This window comes from Xenopus tropicalis, chromosome 1 (assembly GCF_000004195.4).
Source record: "Xenopus tropicalis strain Nigerian chromosome 1, UCB_Xtro_10.0, whole genome shotgun sequence".
NCBI lineage: Eukaryota > Metazoa > Chordata > Amphibia > Anura > Pipidae > Xenopus > Xenopus tropicalis.
This window is the reverse complement of record NC_030677.2, coordinates 131,682,493-131,708,461: the sequence shown is the minus strand read 5'-3', so window position 1 is coordinate 131,708,461 and position 25,969 is coordinate 131,682,493. Positions and strand designations below refer to the sequence as shown.

Below are 25,969 nucleotides of genomic sequence, written 5' to 3'. Positions count from 1 at the left end.
CATCTGGCTTCTTAGCTGTACACTGAATATCGTTCATGTACTGTACTGAGAATTGTTGTGTTTCTCTAGTAATGTAATAATCCTTACTGCCCGAGGCAATATTAATGCATAATCTAAGGACTCCTAGCTGTTAAATGACAAGTCCTTACCCAATGACTATTTAAAACAAACATTGGAGAACAGTAACATCTTCTGTATATCCTCAAATCAAAATCTGTAAACCATACTTTTTTACAGCCTCTACAACAACCTCAATAGCTTCATGGTTTCTACGGTTTCTACCAGGTGAACTCTGACCAAAACAGAAAGATGTGTGTTGTGTGCCCACATTAGAGGTGATCACTTAGCTTTAAAAGCAGAACATACTAATTTAAAAATACATTGATTTAAAGGCTCTTCATCAATATGTTTAAAGCTTCCGTTTAAAATAAAAAAATAAATAAAAATAATTTCTATTTTAGTCCATGAAAAATGTATTGAAGAAATGTTTAAAAATGCTTTTGTCTAGGCAGGGCTCGATAAAGCTTAGTTCAGTCATACATTTTTTGTTTAAGCGAAAATCAATTAACTATCAATCAGTGTATTCTCCAAATCTAACAAACCAAGTGGTGGTTTTCTAAAATAGGATCACTAAGTTCATAAGGCATGTTCACCTTTGGTGAATAACATCCTACTGTAAATCCTATATCAAAGGCTGCAGCTTTTACTTGAAAGAAAAAAGTGATAAAGACAGTATAATGTTCTTCCCATAGGGGCACATTTACTAATCCACGAACGTCCGAAAAGCGTCCGAATGCGTTTTTTTCGTAATGATCGTCATTTTGCAACTTTTTCGCAAATTTTTCGAACGCTCAATACGAAAAAGTCGCGACAATTCCCGAAAGTCGTAATGGCTATGAAAAAGTCGCGACAATTCCCGAAATTCATAATGGCTATGAAAAAGTTGCGACAATTCCCAAAAGTCATAATGGCTATGAAAAAGTCGCGAAAATTCACGAAATTTGTAATGGCTATGAAAAAGTTGCGACAATTCACGCAAGTCGTAGCGGCGACGAAAAAATCGCAAAAAAATACGAAAAAGTCGCCAAATGTTCGTTTTCCAATCCGAATTTTTCTCATTCGGATTCGTGGATTAGTAAATCAGCCCCATAGTATTGAAAATTTGCGAGGAGCTCTTACATATGGAGTGAATAAAAGAAGACCTGATAACATAAAGTTACTCTAGAACTAGAGTTCTGCATTTAAGAGTGGGTACAGAAATACAGAAGCGTGACTAGAGAGATACACAGCTGAGCAATATGATCATTTATATATTTCTGTACAAAAGGTAAAAACTGCTGTCTAATAGGATGTTCACATTTGCAAACAGAGCACATTTAGCCATTTTCTATTCTTTAGAATCTATAAAAGCAATAAATGTTTTTACAGCATCATTTTCACAAGACTAAATTGCATTATAAAGACAATAATGCTTACAGTTTTGGACACTGTCGTGTTTGTAAGCCTTATTTTGGACCAAAATCAAACAGTGCTAGCATGCATGTTTCTGGGAGATACTCCCTCTTACCCTTAGGTGCACATTGTACACACCAGCCCATGAAACTATAACCTTCAATGTCAACTGGACACTTGCTTTGGTTGTTGTGTGCGCACTTGAAGCATAGCATGCTAAAAGCAGTAAGCCAGTGGATGTAGTGAGTGTGGAAAGAGTATACACTTCTTATAACAGCAACATCATGAATTGAATTATAAAAATTACTTAATAAAATGAATGAAGCAGCAGGACACCATAAAATTTGCCATTTACAAAAAAATGCATTGGTACTCTTAGTACCTCAAAATCCTATATCCTAGTGTACAAGCAGTCTGATTCAACTGGCATTTAGGGAATTGACACATGGAACAATAATGCTACACCAACAGTCCCAGTGTAGTTTTTGCTGGGTTTTTAACACCTTACAGAATTATGTTTTTTTATATATGGTAATATATTGCAATCACAAAAAAAAGAGGTGTATGAGATTGTATTTCTTTTTGTTGCACCTAGGACACCTGGTAAAGGAAAACAAGATGAAGATGCTGCACTAGTTTTTCTCTGGAGCTGTGCATTTTTTTTTCTTAAAGGAGTACCTCCCTGAGCTCACTGCAGGGACCTAATATACTGGCACCCACCAGTATATTAACCTTTCCTTGTCCTTTAATAGCATCAACAAGTTAAACACCGAACCAGAGTCTTACAATAATTTAAAAAATTGGAGTGCTCTGCCCAAAAGAGTGAAAAGTGAAATGGAATAAGACATGGAATTTTTTTATGATTTTAGTTGATTATCATGATTTATTTAGCATTCATAAAATTCACATAGCAAATATGTATGTGGAAAGTAAGTGGAATGATGTTATAATATACAGTTATGGAATACCTTATCTGAAAACCCGTTATCCGCAAAGTTCCGAATTACAGAAAGCCCATCTCCCATAGACTCCATTATAAGCAAATAATTCTAATTTTTAATGATTTCCTTTTTCTCTGTAATAATAAAACAGTACCTTGTACTAGATCCCAACTGAGATATAATTAATCATTATTGGAGGCAAAACAAACTTATTGGGTTTATTCAATATTTAAATGATTTTTAGCAAACTTAAGGTATGGAGATCCAAATTACAGAAAGATCCCTTATCCAGAAAACCCCAGGCCCCGAGCATTCTGGATAACAGGTCCCATACCTGTACACTAGAAATAGCAACCTGCTCCTCAAAAAAACAGGAATGAAGCTAATGAAAGATATTCTGACAGTAACCTGTTATTATAAAAAGATTACCTCTGATAAAGTTGTTTTCTCTTGGCACTAAGCCAGTAAAACCCCAAGCAACCCCTACACGAGGCTTAATATGTATAAAAAAAAAAAAAAGAGAAAAAAAAAGATGGGCAACTCCTGAGGCACAAGTGGTATAATAAGCCCTATACATATGGTACCTCATTCTAATCTTTGTTTCATTTTGTTCTCCTAAATAGACAAGGAGCCTTTCATGAGAGTATTACCAATACAGATTTGCAAACATAATCTCCGTTCGGTGCATTTCGTGGTTTTATATTCACATTTATTTATGAGTATTTATTGATTAAGCCGGAAAGCTAAGTTGGAACTTAAAACTGCTACTGTATCACATCATAAATACACATTATGCTTCTTAAAAAAAGTGTCTTAAATATAATTTAATGTATATCAATTAAGGATGCTACAAATCATTAACTCTCTGTTATATTACTAAGTCCTTGGTTGTTCACAAGAGACATCTATGGCAATTAAAATGAATATGAAACCTATGGCATATATAATATGAATTATAGGGCATCTCAACTTTCTGCTATTTTACTGGGTACAATGAATAATATCGTACGAAACCTCGTTTTGTACGATATTCGGTGCGTGTATGGTAACTCGGCGAGGCGACCAATATCGACTCGCCAATTTGGCCGGTTAAAAGATTTTTATCTTCAGGGCTGAATCGGCAGAAGGAGGCAGAAATCCTATTGTTTCTATCTCCATATCTGACGATTCATCCCTGAACGTCAGTGGAGGGTTGGAACGATCTTTCGTGCAACCATCAAAAATCGCCAGCTTTAGGGAGCTAAGCGTTCTAGTATTTTGGAATTTTGACCAGAGTCAATGACATGTGACACAAGTTATGTTTTTGTAATCTATTAGCTCAGTGAAGATCCTGTTACTTGATTATGCTCCAGAAAAAGCTTTCTACAAGTACTTATTGGAAGCAGAAAAAGATCAGACATTTAAGAAATTCAGAGCCACTGCAATCATCAAAAATGGCTTAACTGCGTTAGCGTATGGCTACATGTATACTGATTTTCACTAATACCCAATGGTGTTAAGTTGCAGACTTATTCAAAGCAGAAAAATGTAGCCACATATTAAGTAGCTGGTATCCTCTCAAGGCAACTTCGGCAAATCAATGTGCCGCGTATGCCATCCCACCGGCGATTTACATTCAAGACAGTGGAATGGCATATTGGGGAGATTAGTCGCCCGTGACAAGGGAGATTTGTTGCAGGCGACTAATCTCCCAGTCTGTCAAGGCCCTTAAAGTTACACACCTCTTTCTCTCCATGCTTAGAAAGGTCTAGGTAATTAAAGCACCACCTTTAATGTACCTATTTTTGCATTTAAATTACATAAAAATATTGACCATCCAAAGTTAAGATAAGAAAACTTATTTACATAAATGTAAAATTGCTTCATTTGTAACTTCACAGTGTGTCCCAGAATGACTTTCACTTCACTTGATCTAGAGATTACAATTTATTTGAAGCCACTATCTCTGCTAACAGTTTATAATGAGTCACAATAAATAGATATTTTCTGCCTGATGAAGGTCTGAAGGATGACATAGCAATACTACTATTGCTTTAGCCTCCTCTAAAATGCATAAGAAGAAACTCAAGATAATGCATATTATAGTTATTTCTAAGAACTATTGCTGAAATATTGGCAGTCACATACAGATGGACATTCAGATATCATATACTCTGCAAAACATTCACAATCACCACAAATATTTAAAGAGTCAAATACTCCCCCACAGTGCAAAATCACACTACCAGCAACAAATATTTATATAACCTCAAACACAAAGTCACATTTATACAGATACTGACAAAAGCTCAAATAACCAGAGTTACATAGCCAAACAATTTAGCCATTAACACACAGCTATAGATTTACCACAGTATATAAAAACAAAAGTCCATGTTAGAATTTGATAGCATGCACAATCCATGGATGCATTGGCATTACCATTGCACTATAAAATGCTGTTTCCCTGCACTGGTAAAACTGGTGTGTTTGCTTCAGGAACACTACTATAGTTTATATAAATAACCTGTTGTGTAGTTATGGAGCAGTCATCCAAGCCACCATTGTATTCTACAGAGTTTATCTTTATCGGCTATAAAACCGTTTGAATCGCTGCCCCCATGGACCCACAATATATTATTTTGTGCACACAAAAGTGCTTTTGGAGTTTGAGGTGGGTCAGACCAAGTACTGAATTATGTTTAGTATACAAAATATTTAGTATGCTCATTTTGTATAAATGTCCACAGCAACTAGACTCTATTGGGTTGTGAGTTACTGCTTACTACAGGGAACAGAAAACCAAAAGAATGTTTGGCTCTTGTAAAAAAAAAAAAAAAATACCAAATATAAAAAATTAATATAGGTAAAAGCAATTGGCAGCAAGCACTTGTAGTGGTCGGGGACTTAGAATCAAGCACTGTGGTTGTTTGATTTAATCAAAATTTACAGTATACAGTCTTGTGATCATGGGCGTCCACAGAAGGGGGCAAGAGGGGGCACTTGCCCCCCCCTGGAAAAGTAGCAAAAAAAACAAAAATCTTACTCCGTTTCTGCACTTTCCCCTCAAGCCCGTTTTTGCTGTGCTCCGATTGGATCTTTCTTCTTCTGGATTCACCAATCAGAGCACAGCTTCCTTGACAGACAGTAAAATTGACCAATCAGAGCACAGATGCACACAGGGATCGGGAGATTTTGCAAACTGGAAATAGAAATAAAGACTGAAAAGATGAATCTGCAGCTGTAACTTTACCTGAGAACCAACTCTCAACTTTTGCTGCAGTTTTCATCCCACAGGTACTATACAGTTCTAAAGAATCACTAGCTGACATTAAATTGTTTAATTTATAATCTATCCCCTACCCTAACACATGGAGGGTAAGTTAACTCTTTCCCTCTGAAAAAGCTCATTGTGTGTTTATATATGTGTTGTTGTTTTTTACACTATTTTTTTTTTTTTTTTTGTCATTGTTTTGTTCATTTATAGTAAGTTACAGTGGGGCCAATGTTGTGTATCAGTGCCAGTGTTATAGTGCCAGGGCCTGAATATCTGCCATCAGTACCCACTGCTCCTCATGGCATATAATGTGCTGGGTTTGTAACTACGGACTGCATCTCACTGTATATAATGGGGAGTCAGTACCCACTGCCTTTCTTGCTATAAAACTAACATAAACACATCTAAAGGGGTGGTTCACTTTTAAGTTAACCTTTAGTATGTTATAAAATGGCCTATTCCTAGCAACTTTGCAATTGGTCTTCCTAATTAATTTTTTTGAATAATTTGCCTTTCTCTTCTGCCTCTATACAGATTTCAAATGGGGGCCAAAAAATATTGCTCTGCGAGGCTACAATTTTATTATTATTATAATTTTGTATTACTTATTTTTCCAAGTAGGCCCCTTAACTATTCATATTCCCATCTCTTGTTTAAATCACTACCTGGTTGCTAGGGTAAATAAGACCCTAGCAACCAGATAGCTGCTGAAATACCAAATGGAGAGCTGCTGAACAAAAAGCTAAATAACTGAAAAACCATTAAAAATAAAAGTGAATTCGAATGCGAACTACCCCTTTAAGCTAACTGATCCCAAACACAAATGTTTGCAGATCCCCTAACAGAAGTGCGCGTATGAATACTTTTACTACTAATACTAAACATTTTAGGGTAAAAAAAAAAAGCACCCCCACCCGCACTTTTGTACAGTATCCCTGGGAGTCAGTGGGAACGGCAAGAGGTAGTTGGGAGGTTAACTTTTTACGTCAGCAGTGAATCCACTAAGTGTCACATTAGCTGTAGGTCAGTCTGTGTATGGGCCATATTTAGCCTCCCCTAGTATCATCCTGCAAAAAAAAAAAATATATATATATATATTTATCTGTTGCAGGATGATGCTAGCTTACTTGCCCCCCCTTGGAAAATTTTCTGCGGACGCCCATGCTTGTGATGTGACTTCGCTGACCTGCGGGTGGTGTGAAAATATGTTTTCTACACATACTTTTACAACATTTAATGTTTTAGGTAAGAAAAAAAGTAATTTGAGATATGGCTGTGGTTACTTTATGTTTATCAGGCTTCCTATCTTAAAGTACATTGAAGGTCACAGCAAGATGCCACTATAATCCTAAAATGGTGACAGAGGACAGTAGCATGTGCTTTGCTGCAGGGTAAAACATTGTCAGTTCTGAAAAGGTTTTGAAATATTTACTTGAATGGGAGAATTGACAAAATGCCTTTTCAGATCGGATAAATCTGTATGTATAAGATTTTGTTACAGGGCATAACTGAAGAGGATTTTATGTATTCCATTGTGCTTGCGTACAAACATTCTGACACAGTGCACACAAAAAATTGTGCAGCATGAAAAAAAATGTTTTATGCACACACCAGGTCCCAACCCTGCTCTGTACACACTTTTTAAAAATGGACACAAAAGGCAATTTTTGCACACAACATATAATTTATTTAGGGGGAACACTGTGCCTGGGGCGACCACAGATTCCAGGGTCGCCTCTTTATGACCTTAAGCATGTTGCATATATCCAGTGTCTCAAAAACCATAAACAACACTTCATTATGAAAATCTTGTAGCACTGTATAAGAACAGAGTTGTGCAAATTGTGTTTTCTATTTGTCTGTGAAACAAAGTAGATATAAGATCTATTTTACAGGAGTCAGATGGCAATTAGGCTTCACTTCTTGGTGTGCCATTACAAATTAAAAATGCAATACTTGGGGCTTGCGAACACAGAAAGATTCCCTTACCTTTGGTTCCATAGAAATGAAGCTGTGTGTACCTCGGCTGGATAGAATGGACCTCTTGATGGTTTTACTGTGAAAAAAGTGGTAGTAATCTTGGAGTGCTCCAATCTGCAGAAAAAACAGGGGAGATTAATTTTTATAGCAAGCAGATTTCTGTTTGTATCATATTTGTCTGAAAAATAACTATAAATTATGCATTCTTTTACTGTGCTAGGAAGTTACTTGAGCCCCAATGATCATCTTTCAAAAGAAGGACATGTGATATGAAATGGATGTCAGCGTCCTTCAGGCACTAACTGCACATCCAAAGATTATAATTGAACGTCTAGAGCAGCCTCTGTCTACCTATTTAATGTTTAATTTATATGCAGTGTTCTATATCAGTGCTCATCCATGGTGACACATAAACTGTATCACAAAAAATAAAAAAAAATACAATGACTGCTGCTATTAAAGCACAGTATACTTTTCTAAATGAAATCTACTCTTAAATCTAACGTCATTAAACATTTGGATCATTACCTTAAAAGCTAAAAACAAAATTTTTACAAAGTATGGGATAGATGTGGGTCAGTGGTGTTGTTAAATAAAGTATAATTAATAGATGAACTCCAGGAATATTTATTTTAACCACAAATTAACTATGTAACTATATAAAGAACTTAACAGAGTTATGGAATCAGAGATTTTGCTGGTAAATATTTCTGTTAAAATAACCAAAATAGTATATATGGGGGGGGGGTTTGAAGTTTTTCTGCAAAATTGGACATTTGTAATATAATCTCTCTGGTCAAAAATATGTGCATTATTAACTCTCAGCATAATGACATTTTATCATAATTAGTTTTCACTATTAGTTTATTTGTACTTCACAAAATATAGAGTTTCAGGTTTCCGCTAACAGTAGTCTTTAAACCCTGCCCATCCACTGCCCCTTGTAAGAAAACAGGTCAAACACTGATCTCTATGGTTAATTGGGCTACCTTTTATGAAAAAAATACCAGCCTTTCTTTATTTGTTTTCTTTCTTCCACATTTATAACATTGGCAATGTGCATTAATTTTACCAGCCAGGCAGTTTAAATACCGGTCAGGTGGCAACTCTAATAGTTCATATAAATAAGACAGTCTTTTTCCCTTTATGAATATCGTTCCAACCAGCTTTGCATCCCCCTTTCTTCAAATTATGAAACCCTTATATATCTTAAACTTAGCTTTTAAAGGATGTATAAATGAAAGACTAGGTAGATAATAGATATAAAGCAACATAGAAAATGCTAAACATAGTATAAGGCTGGGATTCTTATAGAACATAACAGTATTTCAAACCTTGGATGATTTGTTTTGATAGACCTCGCATTTTGCAATTTCTCAAATACTTTCAAAGTAAAAGCTAAATACTGCATATACACAAAAACTCCCAGATTGTGCAATATGGATAATAAAATGTCTGCCTGGTTAGAAACTAAAACACGTATAATTCCTGCTATTTTAGGTGGCAGGGGTGCTAGAATTTTGGATGAGAAAGATGATAAGATGAGTTAACCACTCTTTATTTATCTTGGCAAAAAAAAATTGCCAACTTGCTGTGCAAAGAGTTAATGTCTCATAAAAAAAAGAAATCTTTGCAGAAACCTTTCCTTATTTAATCCTTATAGGGGTAACTCCCCATGAGAGAGAGTTACAGAAGGGTTTCTTTTTTATAGTTTTTTTTTTTAAATTTGCTGTCTCTTCCAGCTTTTGGATTTTAAAATGCTGGTTGCTGGGGTTGCACTGAACTCACCAGTCAAAACATTAATGCTCTGTCATTCTACAATTATACTACAATATTATTGTTGCTTTTTATAATCTATCTTTCTGTTCTGGCCCTCCTTTAATTCTTTCAGTCACTAAAACCACTGCTTGGCTGCTAAGGTAACTTAGAACCTAGCAACCAGATAGCTCCTGAAACACAAGCTTGAAGATATCAAAAACCCCAAAAATACCATTTGTAAACGGTATTAGTATACCATAGTCTACCATACAAAATGTTAATTGGAAAGTAAACTACACCTTTAAGTATTAATGTGAAGAAGTCTCCTGCCAACAACATCTTGCTCTTCCATTATAAGCATCTCTACATTAGTAACTAAACCTGAATGCAATACAATGCATGGGTGTTTACCTACAAAGAACAATATCTGACACAAGAGTTAAGGTGGCCATACACATAGCGATTCCAATCTTTCATGCGAGCATTGGTCGCACCTCCACTGTCATTCAATGGAGGTAGAAACAATTCTACCTCCACCTGGCAATTCATCCCTGAACATAGATTTTGCTTGGGCGCCTTCAATGGTGCCCAATCAAAATCTTTAAACCTGGCCAATCAACGAAGGCTGCGGATATCAGTCGACTCTTCGAGCAGCCATACACGCACCAAATTATTATGTTAGCTCATGACAAAAGCAGAAATACATAAAAATGTTACATTCACTCACCTATAGCAATTCGAGAGTATAAAAAAAACTTCAAATTATAATATGTCCAAAATGTTTCCATATTAAAATCAGGTCTTGGCCTCCCTAGAAGGGCAGACCATTGCAAATCTATTCACATTGTAAATAATACAAATTAAAGTTTTTATGGAACACACACATGTATTTATACAGTAGTCACTATCTGCATACATAAAGGCACTTGTACTTTAGAAAATGAGACATTGTAAGTTCTCAGAATTGTTACAATGTAATTGTCTTTCCATGCAGCAACAATAGATATTTTGTGCACATTCTTAACTAAAAAATATCGAAATTCTTGACTGAGGTAAATGTAAATATTTCTCCCCAACATATATGAATATTTAAGAGGGGAAAGTAAAATCGTTTTCCCACGATCAGCATCCTAGGTGTGACTACATATTTGTAGAATTGGTTTTTCCCAAGTGTAAGAGTAGTATGACAAATTTGGTAAAAAAAAAATCCATAACTCTTTTCCCCAAACTGGTTCTACTGTTGGAAAAAAACTGCACAGGTCCAAGTATCTTTTGTACCAAGCACTAATTAAGACGCAATGTTCTTTGCGTTATTTAACTAGCAATGAGCGTTTTTATTGCGTTAATTCCCGCTGCGTGCAATATATTTTGCCACTTGCTATATTAGCGCATGATTTTACGCACGTAACCATTACTTTCGGAAAACTACTGTTCTGAAAATTACCATTTCCCTAAAAACTGGAGGATGCATCACTCTAGGGCCAATACATACTTGAAAAAATCCTACTGCAAACTCCATGTTGTGTTGCCAAAAGCTCACAAACCGCAATGTTGTTTAAGTACCGCCTACCCCAAGTAGGTGTTAATATTCGCACAGACTAATGAGATATTTAGCGCTTTTAATGCTTCATATGTGTTTGTGAATCATGTGTTAGTATTATTTCTATGCGAGAATTAACGCGATTCACTAAAGGTATCGACCTTTAGTGAATCGGCCCCATAGAGAGATATATACAGGTGCACAGGTCTTGGTAAAAAATTGTATTAACCTTCCCTAGTCCTTTAAGGAAGATGGGGAGTAACTTAGTAGATGGCTATTAGGAAGCAGAGCATTCCTTAATTAAGAGCTGCCCCTTTAAGAAACAAATATAGTTGACTCTTACCAGGAAAAAATGAAAACTTGAGCCAATCTGAGACTAACACATAACTGGGACAGGTACAGAAGATAACAGATACCCTGTATAGAATGCAGTGGGTTTTATTACAGGGTATAATTCTCTATATGGGTCCCTATAAATAAAGAAAGATATTTAAATCATTACATTTTTTGCATAATAATAAAAAAAAATACATTGCAAGCTTTCAGAGCTCTAAGGCCCCTTCATCAGGCAAAATACATGTATTTTGCCTGTATTTTGCCTGATGAAGGGGCCTTAGAGCTCTGAAAGCTTGCAATGTATTTTTATTGTTAGCCAATATAGGTATCATTTCTACAATACTCTTGTATTTGTATTTTGTTGTTTTTCTTTTTTTTTTTTTTTTTATTATTTTTGACACTGGCTAACACGGTACTACAGTTTTTGTTTTGTGATTTACATTTTTTGCAGAAATTGTTTTCAAGAAATAGTTTATTTGTAGGTGATGACAGCATCTGAAAAGATAAAAAATTGTGACAGTGTGGTTAGGAAAGACAGCATTCTTTCCTAAAAATGTAAGAGAAAGTATACATTTGAGGTGTGTGATGAAGAGCTGCCTGCAGAGATAAAACCTATGTGCAGGAGTCACTGAGAGTGAGGGGTCACTCAGAAAGGTCTCCACTATCAGAGTAGGGCACAGGGTAGAAAGGCTGCCTGTCTGTATTAGAAACTCCCAGAGGGGCTGGGGATGCCTCCTGCAGCTGCAAAGAGCAGAGGAAGTCATGACCAAGTGTATGAGAGCTGAGAAGAGTCAGCAAGGCTTAATGAGAAGCAGAACGTCAAGGTTTAGTGAGAAGCCAAAGTGTGCCAGAATCTGGTGAGTTGTTATCCCAGGAGGGGAGAGACAACAGGGCTGAGTGAGTAGCCCGAGTATTCACGAGTGTGAGAGTCACCACGGATGTGTGAAACTGGGGGTTTGTGAGAAACCCTGAAAAGGTTCCAGAGTGCAAGGGTTACCCTGGAAGGTGAGAGCCCAAGGGCCCAATGTCTAGAACAAGTTTTGTTGAACGGTTGATGAACTGTTTGCTGTGAACTTTATGTTGGGAAGAGTTTGCCCAAAATAAACCTGTGTTTTTGTCTTAAGAAGTGGCGCCCCTGTCTCTATACCCCAGACCCTCTGCCTACCTGCCTACCATAGCTAATTTCCCCAAAAAATTACATGTACAGGCAGTCAGCATGTCACAAAATATGACAAACAAACATACTTTCAATTTATGGTTACTGGTGCTTTAAAAACAAAGTCGCTTTTATGACTGAATATGGGTCTTTTTGTAAAAGCTTGCATCAGATACATTGAAAATCACTTTTAGCTATGACCAAATGGAATCAAATGTACCGTGACATTTCATGAGTGGTGCTTAACCTCTAGGCTGTCAGAGGAACCTTTAAACTGAGTTTGTTGTAAATTCATCAAAAAGACAATTGTTTATGGAGAAGTGTGCTCAACTGAGATTTCAAATGGCTGTCAATCACAGCACAGAAATGAAAATAGGATAACGTATTGCTTTCTACCTAGAACTGACACTACCACTACCGAGTATGTGGTGATAAAACAGATAAATATATATACACACATTCCTGTATTTAGCAAATGCAGAATGCAAGTAAGCTTTGTATTTGCATTAAATACACAAGTCCAGGCTTCATTTATTTAATGTGTACAATTTACTTTTGTTATAGGGAATTTAATGCATAGTGATCTAGTAGCTTTTAAGTTAACAAATAAGCTGTTAATATAGAAATATATTAGATTTATTTATTTCCTGGTATTAACATAGCACCAACACATTTCCGCAGCACTTTACAGAGATTATAGATCATTTGCATCTGTTCCTATGCCAGCTAAGCTTACAGTCTAAGGTCTCTATCACATACATACACAGTAGGGTCAATTTTATCAGGAGTCAATTAACCAGCTTGTATTTTTTTTTTGGTATGTGGGAGCAACATTGGGGTACCCCAAGAAAACCCCCACAGACATAGAGAGAACATACAACATTGCACAGATAGAGCCCTGGCTGGAATCAGACTCAGGCCCCCAGTGCTGCAAAGCAATAGTGCTACCCACAGAGTCAGAATGCTGCCCATACAGCAAAATCCAATGTATTTTTGACAGGTAGTGATGTAGTAAAACTCTATACAGAGTGTTCCTTAAGGAGACATTAGCCACACCAATCACTGGCCCTAACGCCAGCAAGCCTCTCTTGATGCTGAGTAAATGCTGCACAAGGGGTGCAGCCCTGGTAATGTCATCAGGCTCATTTAGGCATCCGTTCAGGTCTATCACTGTAATATACACTCTAGCCATAGCTGAAGAAGAATACGTAAAACCAAAGAGACCTGCATAATACTGTCTTCTCCAAATCCATGAAAACTTGTAACAGAGTGAAAAATAATAGGGTGGAGGAAAGCAAACATTACATTGTAAGCTCATTAGAAGCAGCATTGAAAAAAATTTGGAGTACATTTTCTTTTATTTCTGTCAAATATGTGTGTGGTATGCTGACTCAGGTCATTCTCCTCTTATCTGATATGGGGCTTGAAGAATTCAGACTGCCTTGGGCTAGATTTTGTTTGCTTTGATCTGCGCGTATCTTTCCAAGCTATGTTTCAGATTCTGCATCACATTTGATCTGCTAAAGAAGGAATGTGTTACAGTAACGACATCAGACTTTTATTTTGACTTCTCAAAGTCCACAAGGTGCAGAACATTAAGTACAGGATGTGAGGCAAAATAAGCAAACAATATAACTCCTATATCCTTGTGACACTATAGTACATGTACCTGTCGTGCTCCATATGAAAACAAGCTCTTCAGCAAAACAGTGGCTAAGTATGGAGTTTGATTTCAGCACTGAGCATCTGCAAGGGGTTTGTATATGCTCCCTGTACCTATGTGGGTTTCTTCCAGGTAATATATAAATTAGATTACAGTATACAACCCCATGCTACACCCCTTGTTGTTAGCAGGAGTCCATTACTCAGGGTGATTATCTGTGCACTGGTAATCTAATTATCAACCTCGCAAGGCACAAACATGGAGTCTCTCCTGTTTATGTCTAGGACTAAAGACACACGGTGCTGTGCCTCCCATCCACTCCTTTGTTTTCCCTGCAAAAATTGAAAGGACACATTTTCATGCTGATATCAGCTCCGTGTGTCTGCACACAGGGTATCTCTGTGACTAGATGAAGGGATATCATTAGTAGATCACATATTCTAAATGTACATTTTAAATCTATCACATTTACACTGAATTTGATTCACAAATAGTATTAGGTGACTGTTGTATAATCAGTCAGGCCTTACACACACACAGACTGGGGGTTTGAAGGTTAGCTGAAATTAAGTGGATTTTTTAGTCTGTTTATCTGGTTGTAGGGATAGAATTTACCATAGCAACCAGACACTGATATAAATGAGAGACTGGGGGATGAATAAATAAGTGTCTAAAGAGAAGGATAAGTCTCACAGATTAATAGGTTTTGGCTGTTGGGGTCCGTGACCCCCATTTTAAAGATGGAAATAGGCAGAAAATGAAGACCAATTGAAAGGCTAAAAGTCACTAAAAGTGACTGCCACTGAATTAGCCAATAAAAAGAACCCAAGACACAACATATTAAGCTGTTTCTTTTAAATTGTCAACTGTTTCTTTTTAAAAGAAAAAGGGGAAAAACAGGAAACTAGAATGTGTAATTTGTAGCTTAAATTATGCCAAGGTCATTTATCAAGGCTTGTCATGGACTTTGCCTCATGAATATCTGCAATATGATTCACTCAGCTCCGATAAGAGAAAAATTAATGACTATGATATTTAAACACACAACCTCTTCAAGTGGCTCACTTAAATCTCTATAACAGGCAATAAAGAATTAACAAGGCAATATTCTGTCTGGATTTTTACAATGTTTGATCATTATACATGACAAACAATTCCAACCCATTATTCCTTGTGGCACTCAAGGTAACTCATTACTGTGTTTTTAATGAGTATTGTGGAGGTTATTCTACGCATTCGCTTCTTACACCTAGACATCCACTAATATGTAAAGTAACATATGTTGGTTCTGGGCATTATCATCAATTTTTTCTGGCATAAAAAAAGGATAAAGCACCATGGAGGTTTAGTGAAATAAACAAAGCATGAAAAGATGTACACAATAATGTGCCCCTTTTGCCTCCCGTGGCCAATTAATGATCTACCTTGAGTTTATAATGCAACCCAATTACTCCTCCTACCCAGAGCCTGCTGGGTAATAACATTTTTTTGTAATTATTCAGCTCTTTTGGTGGCAGTAATATAACAATATTTATAACAGTTAACGTGTGAGGCAGTGTATAAACACAATTTACATTTTTTTAAATAGTGATGTTTAAAATGTGTTAGACCTAGGTATTACTCATGGCGAGCAAGTGAAGTTTGTGTGAACATTTGGAATATTTGGTCTTTGGGTAATATTTGCCTTTTTTTCCTTTCATCCCAAGTGATTATCCAGAATGTTACCAAGTTAATGGACATTATTGGGACAACTTCCTTTAACATTTGTCTTGTACCATACTCAAAGATCCATGGCGTACATGGTGTATTCTCAAAAATGTCTACATTTTCGTGCTATAACATGCTTGTCACTATTAGTATCAGGCCAATTACATTTTAAGGAGAAGTAAAGGCACTTTGGCATTTTATTGCCAATAGATTAGTTGTAACAGTGTGAGCTAGAACACTTTATTTATTCTGCAGAATGCTTTACCATACCCGAGTAAACAGCCATTGAAACTCCCTCTGTTTGTTTAAGATACAAGCTGCCATTTTAGCTTTGTCTCAGTAAAAGAGAAAGAGGAAGGGGGAGAGAGCAGAGATGGGAGGGAGAGAGAGCAGAGATGGGAGGGGTAAAGAGGAAGGAGAAGCAAACTGAGCAGACTTGTGCTGTAGCCTGAAGGATTTTTCTGAGAGCAGGAAGTCTGACACAGAAGGTCTGTGTATACAGAACAAAAGAAAAGAAATGTGGCGTTTCTTTTCACTGAGGAATCAAAGCAGCAGTTCTGTAAGCGTTTATGGCTGTATAAAGTTTACTTAAGTTGGTCATACAGGGTAAGATCCACTCGCTTTGTGAGGTCGCCAAGCGAGCGGATCTTCTCCCAATATCCCTACCTATGGGTGAGCGGGATTGGGCTAAATTTGACGTTTGGCCCTAGGGCCTGATTGAGATCTGGTGGAATTTGGCCAGGTCTGCCATACATGCCCATATACATATGGAAGCTTTCGAATCACCAGCTGGAAAAATGCAGAGGTAGAATACACCTCATGTGCCATTGGCCTAAGGCATAAAGGCAGATCTGTAATCTTAACTACCTGCAAAAAAGGCGCAAACTCACTACTGTGTTTGGCACAAGTTTAGTTAATGGACTGTAAAAGCACTGAGGTGAAACAGCTTTGTAATCCAAAACTAAAGGGCTCATATTCTGATGGTGGGGCAGGAAGCAAAGTGCAAAAAAAAAAAAAAAGGACGTAAGCTTCCATATTTTCTGAACCTTGCACTCTGCATGGCTATCAACTACCTGGCCAGTATTTTACCAGCCAGGCTAGTAAAAATGATTCTTTACACCAATGTTATTAATATGGAAGAAAGACAATAAATACAGGCATGTATTTATAACCCTTTTCTTCCCCTTGCACTGTGTTTGGTCTTCTTTTCGTTACTTAACACAATAAAGCTCATTTACAAAGATGTAGAAGCTTTATCTAATGCCTAAGCTGTATTCTGTATTATAATATAGAGTCACGTGGTTGTGTATTCCAATTATCAATATCATGCTTTGAAAAAGACTTCTCAGCAAATATACTGGTAAGAAAATGCCAAAAGCTATATGGTGGTATATTTTAGATTAAAAATTTGTTACATTGAAAAATTTCCTTGTAATTTGTTTTGGGTAAAAAGTTAAAGCTTTCCATAAAATTGCTTTGATATGATAATGTGCTCTGTTAGATTACAGTACCTGTTCAGCTATAATTTATTTATTCAGTTTTTTGATCCATACTTCCTAACATTTAAAAGGTTTCAGTGCGAATGTTACCTTGGTCTCATTTCAGTCAGATGCACCTAGTTTTGGTGCTTTGTATGAAATAAAAATTTCTGCTAGATAAAAGAAAAATGTACACTATAAACTCTTCAATTGCCCTTCAGCATGGTTGTGCCTATCCCACACGCCTGGAATTAAATTCATGATTTGGAAAGGCAGAATATAAGTTAAAAAAGTTACAAAAATAAACTGTTAATGAAAATATTTAACTTTAGTTTTCCGTATTCTGCTTCCATATACAGTGGAGGAAATAATTATTTGACCCCTCACTGATTTTGTAAGTTTGTCCAATGACAAAGAAATGAAAAGTCTCAGAACAGTATCATTTCAATGGTAGGTTTATTTTAACAGTGGCAGATAGCACATCAAAAAGAAAATCGAAAAAATAACTTTAAATAAAAGATAGCAACTGATTTGCATTTCATTGAGTGAAATAAGTTTTTGAACCCTCTAACAAAAAAAGACTTAATACTTAGTGGAAAAACCCTTGTTTGCAAGCACAGAGGTCAAACGTTTCTTGTAATTGATGACCAAGTTTGCGCACATTTTAGGAGGAATGTTGGTCCACTCCTCTTTGCAGATCATCTCTAAATCCCTAAGGTTTCGAGGCTGTCTCTGTGCAACTCTGAGCTTGAGCTCCCTCCATAGGTTTTCTATTGGATTAAGGTCCGGAGACTGACTAGGCCACTCCATGACCTTAATGTGCTTCTTCTTGAGCCACTCCTTTGTTGCCTTTGCTGTATGTTTTGGGTCATTGTCGTGCTGGAACACCCATCCACGACCCATTTTCAGTTTCCTGGCAGAGGGAAGGAGGTTGTCGTTCAGGATTTCACAATACATGGCTCCGTCCATTTTCCCGTTAATGCGAATAAGTTGTCCTGTGCCCTTAGCAGAAAAACACCCCCAAAGCAAAATGTTTCCACCCCCATGCTTTACGGTGGGGACGGTGTTTTGGGGGTCATAGGCAGCATTTTTCTTCCTCCAAACACAGCGAGTTGAGTTAATGCCAAAGAGCTCTATTTTGGTCTCGTCAGACCACAGCACCTTCTCCCAGTCACTCACAGAATCATTCAGGTGTTCATTGGCAAACTTCAGACGGGCCTGCACATGTGCCTTCTTGAGCAGGGGGACCTTGCGAGCCCTGCAGGATTTTAATCCATTGCGGTGTAATGTGTTTCCAATGGTTTTCTTGGTGACTGTGGTCCCTGCTAATTTGAGGTCATTAACTAACTCCTCCCGTGTAGTTCTAGGATGCTTTTTCACCTTTCTCAGAATCATTGACACCCCACGAGGTGAGATCTTGCGTGGAGCCCCAGAGCGAGGTCGATTGATGGTCATTTTGTGCTCCTTCCATTTTCGAACAATCGCACCAACAGTTGTCACCTTCTCTCCCAGCTTCTTGCTAATGGTTTTGTAGCCCATTCCAGCCTTGTGCAGGTCTACAATTTTGTCTTTGACATCCTTGGACAGCTCTTTGGTCTTTCCCATGTTGGAGAGTTTGGAGTCTGCTTGATTGATTGATTCTGTGGACAGGTGTCTTTTATACAGGTGACTAGTTAAGACAGGTGTCCTTAATGAGGTTGACTAATTGAGTAGAAGTGTCTAACCACTCTGTAGGAGCCAGAACTCGTAATGGTTGGTAGGGGTTCAAAAACTTATTTCACTCAATGAAATGCAAATCAGTTGCAATCTTTTATTTAAAGTTATTTTTTCGATTTTCCTTTTGATGTGCTATCTGTTAAAATAAACCTACCATTGAAATGATACTGTTCTGAGACTTTTCATTTCTTTGTCATTGGACAAACTTACAAAATCAGTGAGGGGTCAAATAATTATTTCCTCCACTGTAGGTGTCCAAATTTTGTGCAAATTTACCTTTGAATGTTAATGAGCATATATGCATGGAACAGTTACTTAAAATGAGTTTGAGTAATAAAGGAATAATGGGGCTGCAGCTCTAGACCCTTTTGTAAAACAATGTCCACTCCAAAGTAATCAGAGACAGCTATTAGTTAGATAATCCAACAGTAAAGCAGTTAGGTTAAAGGTCCCCATACACGGGCCGATAGTAGCTGCCGATACCGGTCCCTTGGACAGATTCGGCAGATAATCGGCCCGCGTATGGGAAGAACCGAGCGGCCTGGCCGACCGATATCTGGCCTGAAATTGCCCAGATATCGATTGGGCAGGTTAGAAAATCCAGTTGGATCGGGGACCGCATTGGCTCGTTGATGCGGTCCCCGATATCGCCCACCCGTAGGTGGGGATATTGGGTGAAGATCCGCTCGCTTGGCGTGTATGGGGACCTGAACACTGGGTAAACTTCCCATATAAATCTGTTCATACACAGCAGCATTAAAGCCAGTGTGGTCAAGACTATCACTGGATAATATTTTATTCTCATAAGACATTGGCCTTTTAGAAAAATCTAAGATGGAAAACAGAATGGAAATTTTTTAGGAAGTCCACAGTTCCTGAGCTCCTGACTCCATTTTCATAGATTTATAATTTTTCTTCTTTAAAGTATGACATTCCAAGTGGAAAAAAAAAGGAAGAGAAACATCAAGTACCGTTAACACTGACATTTTTACGTTCTGTATGTCAGACACTGACCTGCTGTTTCAAAGTTTTAGTTGTTGATATTTTGAACTAGACATCTAGCATGAACAAATCTATTGCAAGCAGAAGAAAGCATACTCATGATACTCAGTCAATAGGACTTAAATGCTAAAGCTTTATCAGAACGCTACCATAATAAACAAGCTTTTTTTTTAAAGGGTTCTTATTGGTGTTGGCGATATCATAAGATCGTTGCACTGCTAGAATTGTAGAACTGACAGCGAGTCAATATTGTTTTGAAGGGATTTATACATTTTGTAACTGTAAATTTTGAGCCATAATACAAATGGAAAATTATTATACTTTTGCTCAGGGTCTATATGTGCATAACTACCTTCTTTCTATTGAAAACTCCTCTGAATTTAACCAGGCATATATTATAATACTTAAAGTATTCTGAAAACGCCAAAAATGTTTATAAAAGTATTATTATTTTTCTCTAATCCATTTCAAAACACAAATGCTCCCCCATATTCTCTGTACTCACATATTCAACAGCACTCTACAGATATTGCTCATAATGTATATAAGTAGATGCCTTAGATGCACTTAATGTTAAAGCTGTGGGCCCCAAACTATGGGCCAGGACCCTCAGAATTTGCCAAAAACATTGACTTGGGGGGCCACACATTTGGGAAGTATGTTTTATTGCTCTACAAAATCATCTTAGAAACCCTAGGTAAGTTGGGGTAAGCTTTGCATTCAGTATTAACATTATTATTATTATTATCAACATTTATTTATAAAGCGCCAACATATTCCACAGCGCTGTACAATAAGTACTTGTTTCCTGATTTGAAACTTACTAAGACAAGGGGGAGCCTGACCATACAGAAAAAAATGATGCCGTGGCACTTTCGTTTGCAAAGGTAAAAATTCCTTTGCAACTCATTGAACACAGTACGTTCTGTAACACATTTTACATTTATTTGCTTAATCATGCTCTGAAATGTTTTTTGTCCTTGTTTATTTAAATGGGTGCTACAGAATTAATTAGCTGGGATAGAAACAGTTATTAGCCAATATGCTGGATGTAGAACTATAATAATGAAACCTTATCAATTGCCCTTTTTTTTCATAAAATATAGAACTTCACACACTTCAAAGGCTTAACATATGGTATTAGGACTTCCAAAGGAAATTTGGAATTTGACAGAAGAATACGTTTGCACAGAAAAAGCTTCTTAAAGTCCTGCCAGTGAAGATATCATGGATCAATAGAGACACTTCTAAATAAATGTCAAGCCTGAGGTGCATGATATAAGTGCAGCTCTAGAATTCTTGGATACATAATGTTTTGCAGCAAGGTGGTATTTCACATTTAAACTGATAGTCTTAAAAAGATATGGTACAATTGTGTGAGGAACATTTAGGGGGCCATTTACTAATTCCAAAAGTCGCAGAGAAAAAAAAATTGTGTGTGCAATATCTGATCATGGTAAAAATGAAATAATGCTACAACTTATTTATATTATAATACAGGTATGGGATCCATTAACCCAGAAACCAGTTATCCAGAAAGTTCCAAATTACGAAAGGCCATCTCTCATAGAATCCATTTTAATTTTACCTGTACTAAAAAATATATTAAAACTGCAGCACTATGTAAATAACAATAACAAATGCATTAATAACCTAAAGATCAGTTGATAGAAAAGTCATTTTACTGCTTGCTTCAATGGTTATGAATTTGCCAGTGCAAATCTTTAGTTTGTGGAAACATCATAATCCAGTCATGCACAAAAGGTAACCCACAAGCCATTTGTGGACTGAATTTGGTTATCTGAGCTCCCCAAGCGAGGAAATCCAAAAAAGCCTTTTTACTAATCACAAACCAGAGAAAGCTGAAATGCCAAAAAGTATGGAACTGCACGTGAATCAAGTACAGCCTGGTGCAAAGGATGCATGGGAAAGTGGCAGTGGCCCACCCTACAGAAAACAGCCCCATGCCTAAACTTAACTACTCTTCTTTAAAAATCCAACTCTCTAAGGGCAGTGTTTCACAGGGCAGGCCACTACCATTATGTCTCTTATCAGGTAAGAGAATGAAGTCACTTGGTAGGGGGCTAGCAAATTGTCCCCCACTCTGTGACACTTTTCTTAAAGGAGATATATTGGATAAATGGGAAAAATGCTAATTTTGTAGGCAATTATGAATAATATATGGTGCTGGTTTCCCTTTGGGCTAAACATTAACCCTATCTGTAACAATGGCCCCTTTATTGGAGCTCCCTATAGATCCTCTCAGGTCTCTGTCTATGTTTCAAATGAGGGGTCGGCGTGTCCTAACGGTCCCTGCCAGAAGCACAGTAGGAGGGGGATAGCCAATCACAGCCCTGCACTCACACAAGCAAAGACACGCTTCAGTTCCCTATCAGGCTGATTGGTTCCTATCCTACAGTGCAGTGTACAGAGGGCCGCCGGCTCCCCAGCTCATCCAGAGAATTCAGCCAGCAGGAAGTGGAACAGATGGGCTGGACTAGTGGGGTTTTTGTGGAATTTCTCAATAAATCAGTCTGAAATACAACTTTTTTTTAGCACAATCCTTCTATATCTAGAGGAGTATAATTCACTGGTACATTCTTAATTTTTATAGGATATGTCTTTAAAACAACAGTTTTTTGCACAGTCATTTCACACTAACTTAATAAAGCTGGCCATACACAGATATTGTCATATACCAGATGACTGGTACAAAAAGATCTGTAATCTGTTGGTCATGCATGTATTGTACTGCACTTTTACCAATAGGAACTTAAAGAGATACTGACACCAGAAAAGAAACCTTTTTTACATTTATCATAACATTGTCTTTGCATGAGCGTTATAGTTTTGCCATAAAAGTATTTGCAAGATGCTTTTACATTCCCTATCTGACCGCCCTTGATCCTCTATGAGGGGGCTGCCATATTGGTGCAGCAGGAGTCGGTTAGCATTAGAAGCTGTAACGGACAGGCTGAGAAGGGACAGTCAGGTTGGGAAAACAGTCAGGTTTAGTGGCAATTGCTAATAAAAGCAAACCTATCAACAAACACTGATCAACATGGACTATAGGTAACTTTTTATGTAGATTCATAATTTAAAGAGTAGTTTTTTCATGTCAGTATGACTTTAATGTTCAGCTCTTTAAAACAATTATAGGCGACACAAGAGGCCTCTGAAATTTTACACGTCACCACAAAAAATATTCTGCCTACACAGCAAGCTATTGCACAAGAAAGCACTGGCAGAAGCACTTGTAAGGCAATTGAAAAAACACCACATAGGAATGCATATATCTGTGATGAAATACCCTAAAAGCAGTATTTAATTAATTGATATCGACTGGTCTGTCAGGGTACCAGAGAATTTCTTCTGGGCTCAAGACCTAATGGGTAGTATAGCAGAGCACTTCTCATCAACACATTCTTGTTTCCACTACAAAGCAATTTATCATGCATTTTACCTAACATATGTGGTAATAGATTCTGGGTGTCAGGTTGTCTGCCAGAACTTAGTAGAGCCAGTCTGATAATGCGTTTTTGCTATGACAGATTTTGCTAATAGTGAAGAATCAGATTTAAACTGGCTACCACCTTTTTTTTTTTTTTAATGTAAAAACTAGCAAACAAAAACACTTTCAACACATAAAACTTGCAGTTTCTCCATAAAAAAAATCTACAGTGGCTTGCAAAAGTATTCGGCCCCCTTGAACTTTTCCACATTTTGTCACATTACAGCCACAAACATGAATCAATTTTATTGGAATTCCACGTAAAAGACCAATACAAAGTGGTGTACACGTGAGAAGTGGAACGAAAATCATACATGATTCCAAACATTTTTTACAAATAAATAACTGCAAAGTGGGGTGTGCGTAATTATTGAGCCCCCTTTGGTCTGAGTGCAGTCAGTTGCCCATAGACATTGCCTGATGAGTGCTAATGACTAAATAGAGTGCACCTGTGTGTAATATAATGTCAGTACAAATACAGCTGCTCTGTGACAGCCTCAGAGGTTGTCTAAGAGAATATTGGGAGCAACAACACCATGAAGTCCAAAGAACACACCAGACAGGTCAGGGATAAAGTTATTGAGAAATTTAAAGCAGGCTTGGGCTACAAAAAGCCTTGAACATCCCACGGAGCACTGTTCAAGTGATCATTCAGAAATGGAAGGAGTATGGCACAACTGTAAACCTACCGAGACAAGGCCGTCCACCTAAACTCAAAGGCCGAACAAGGAGAGCGCTGATCAGAAATTCAGCCAAGAGGCCCATGGTGACTCAGGACGAGCTGCAGAGATCTACAGCTCAGGTGGGGGAATCTGTCCATAGGACAACTATTAGTCGTGCACTGCACAAAGTTGGCCTTTATGGAAGAGTGGCAAGAAGAAAGCCATTGTTAACAGAAAACCATAAGAAGTCCCATTTGCAGTTTGCCACAAGCCATGTGGGGGATACAGCAAACATGTGGAAGAAGGTGCTCTGGTCAGATGAGACCAAAATGGAACTTTTTGGCCAAAATGCAAAACGCTATGTGTGGCGGAAAACTAACACTGCACATCACTCTGAACACACCATCCCCACTGTCACATATGGTGGCGGCAGCATCATGCTCTGGGGGTGCTTCTCTTCAGCAGGGACAGGGAAGCTGGTCAGAGTTGATGGTAAGATGGATGGAGCCAAATACAGGACAATCGTGGAAGAAAACCTCTTGGAGTCTGCAAAAGACTTGAGACTGGGGCAGAGGTTCACCTTCCAGCAGGACAACGACCCTAAACATAAAGCCAGGGCAACAATGGAATGGTTTAAAACAAAACATATCCATGTGTTAGAATGGCCCAGTCAAAGTCCAGATCTAAATCCAATCGAGAATCTGTGGCAAGATCTGAAAACTGCTGTTCACAAACGCTGTCCATCTAATCTGACTGAGCTGGAGCTGTTTTGCAAAGAAGAATGGGCAAGGATTTCAGTCTCTAGATGTGCAAAGCTGGTAGAGACATACCCTAAAAGACTGGCAGCTGTAATTGCAGCAAAAGGTGGTTCTACAAAGTATTGACTCAGGGGGCTGAATAATTACGCACACCCCACTTTGCAGTTATTTATTTGTAAAAAATGTTTGGAATCATGTATGATTTTCATTCCACTTCTCACGTGTACACCACTTTGTATTGGTCTTTCACGTGGAATTCCAATAAAATTGATTCATGTTTGTGGCTGTAATGTGACAAAATGTGGAAAAGTTCAAGGGGGCCGAATACTTTTGCAAGCCACTGTATGTTGTCAAGATGGTTTTAAATATAGAATGGAAATATTTCCTTCATTCATGAGTTATCTGTTATAAAGCCAAAATCTGTATGCTGGAGCAGTATTTCTAAAGTCTTATTTACTAGAACTACAGTTCTGGGGATGTAAACAGTGCTCCCAGCATACCATAGCAGTTTTAACATGTATTCATATAATCTCTTCTAAAGCAAACATATATCTTGATGTGGCCTTAAATTTTTTGTGTATCTGCTATGTGATGTGAGTTCATTCATGTTTGCTTACACAACTAGAGAGGCATGTATCTCATATTATCCAGTACATGTCAATGTGGGATTAAATAATGGCCAATATGATACTAACTAGTACAAAATAATGCTGCGGGTTTAAAATACTCTACACTGGTAAATAACTATGTATCTATTTAGCTTTTTATCTTGCCAGTGTGAAACCTATGCTTATTGCAGAAGGATAATGAATTTTCTTTTCTATTTATTTTAAACATGTGTCAAATTCAGAATGAAATTTGAAGGCACAATTCTGTCACAGCAAGTTTTTTTGATCCTAAAGCTGGCCAACACAACTGAACTGTTGTGGCAGAGCCATAGAAATATTTCTGTACAAAAAAACAAGAAAACAGCATTCATAATGTTTCTAGTATAATTCTAATGAACATTGTGTATGTGCTTTATTAGAGGGCTAATTAACATATGCAAAAAAC

At 37.4% G+C, this 25,969-nt stretch overlaps 1 protein-coding gene across 3 annotated transcripts in view; it reads right to left on the bottom strand.

Annotated features, from left to right (window-relative positions):
- The window catches only part of pcsk5 (proprotein convertase subtilisin/kexin type 5), a 246,229-nt gene that overhangs the window by 207,558 nt on the left and 12,702 nt on the right, over positions 1-25,969 (bottom strand). For all 3 annotated transcript variants that reach the window (XM_031890895.1, XM_031890900.1, XM_031890898.1), the window contains exon 2: positions 7,639-7,743. In XM_031890895.1, the coding sequence (XP_031746755.1) occupies positions 7,639-7,743 (105 nt within the window). The remainder of the gene's footprint in view (positions 1-7,638; positions 7,744-25,969) is intronic.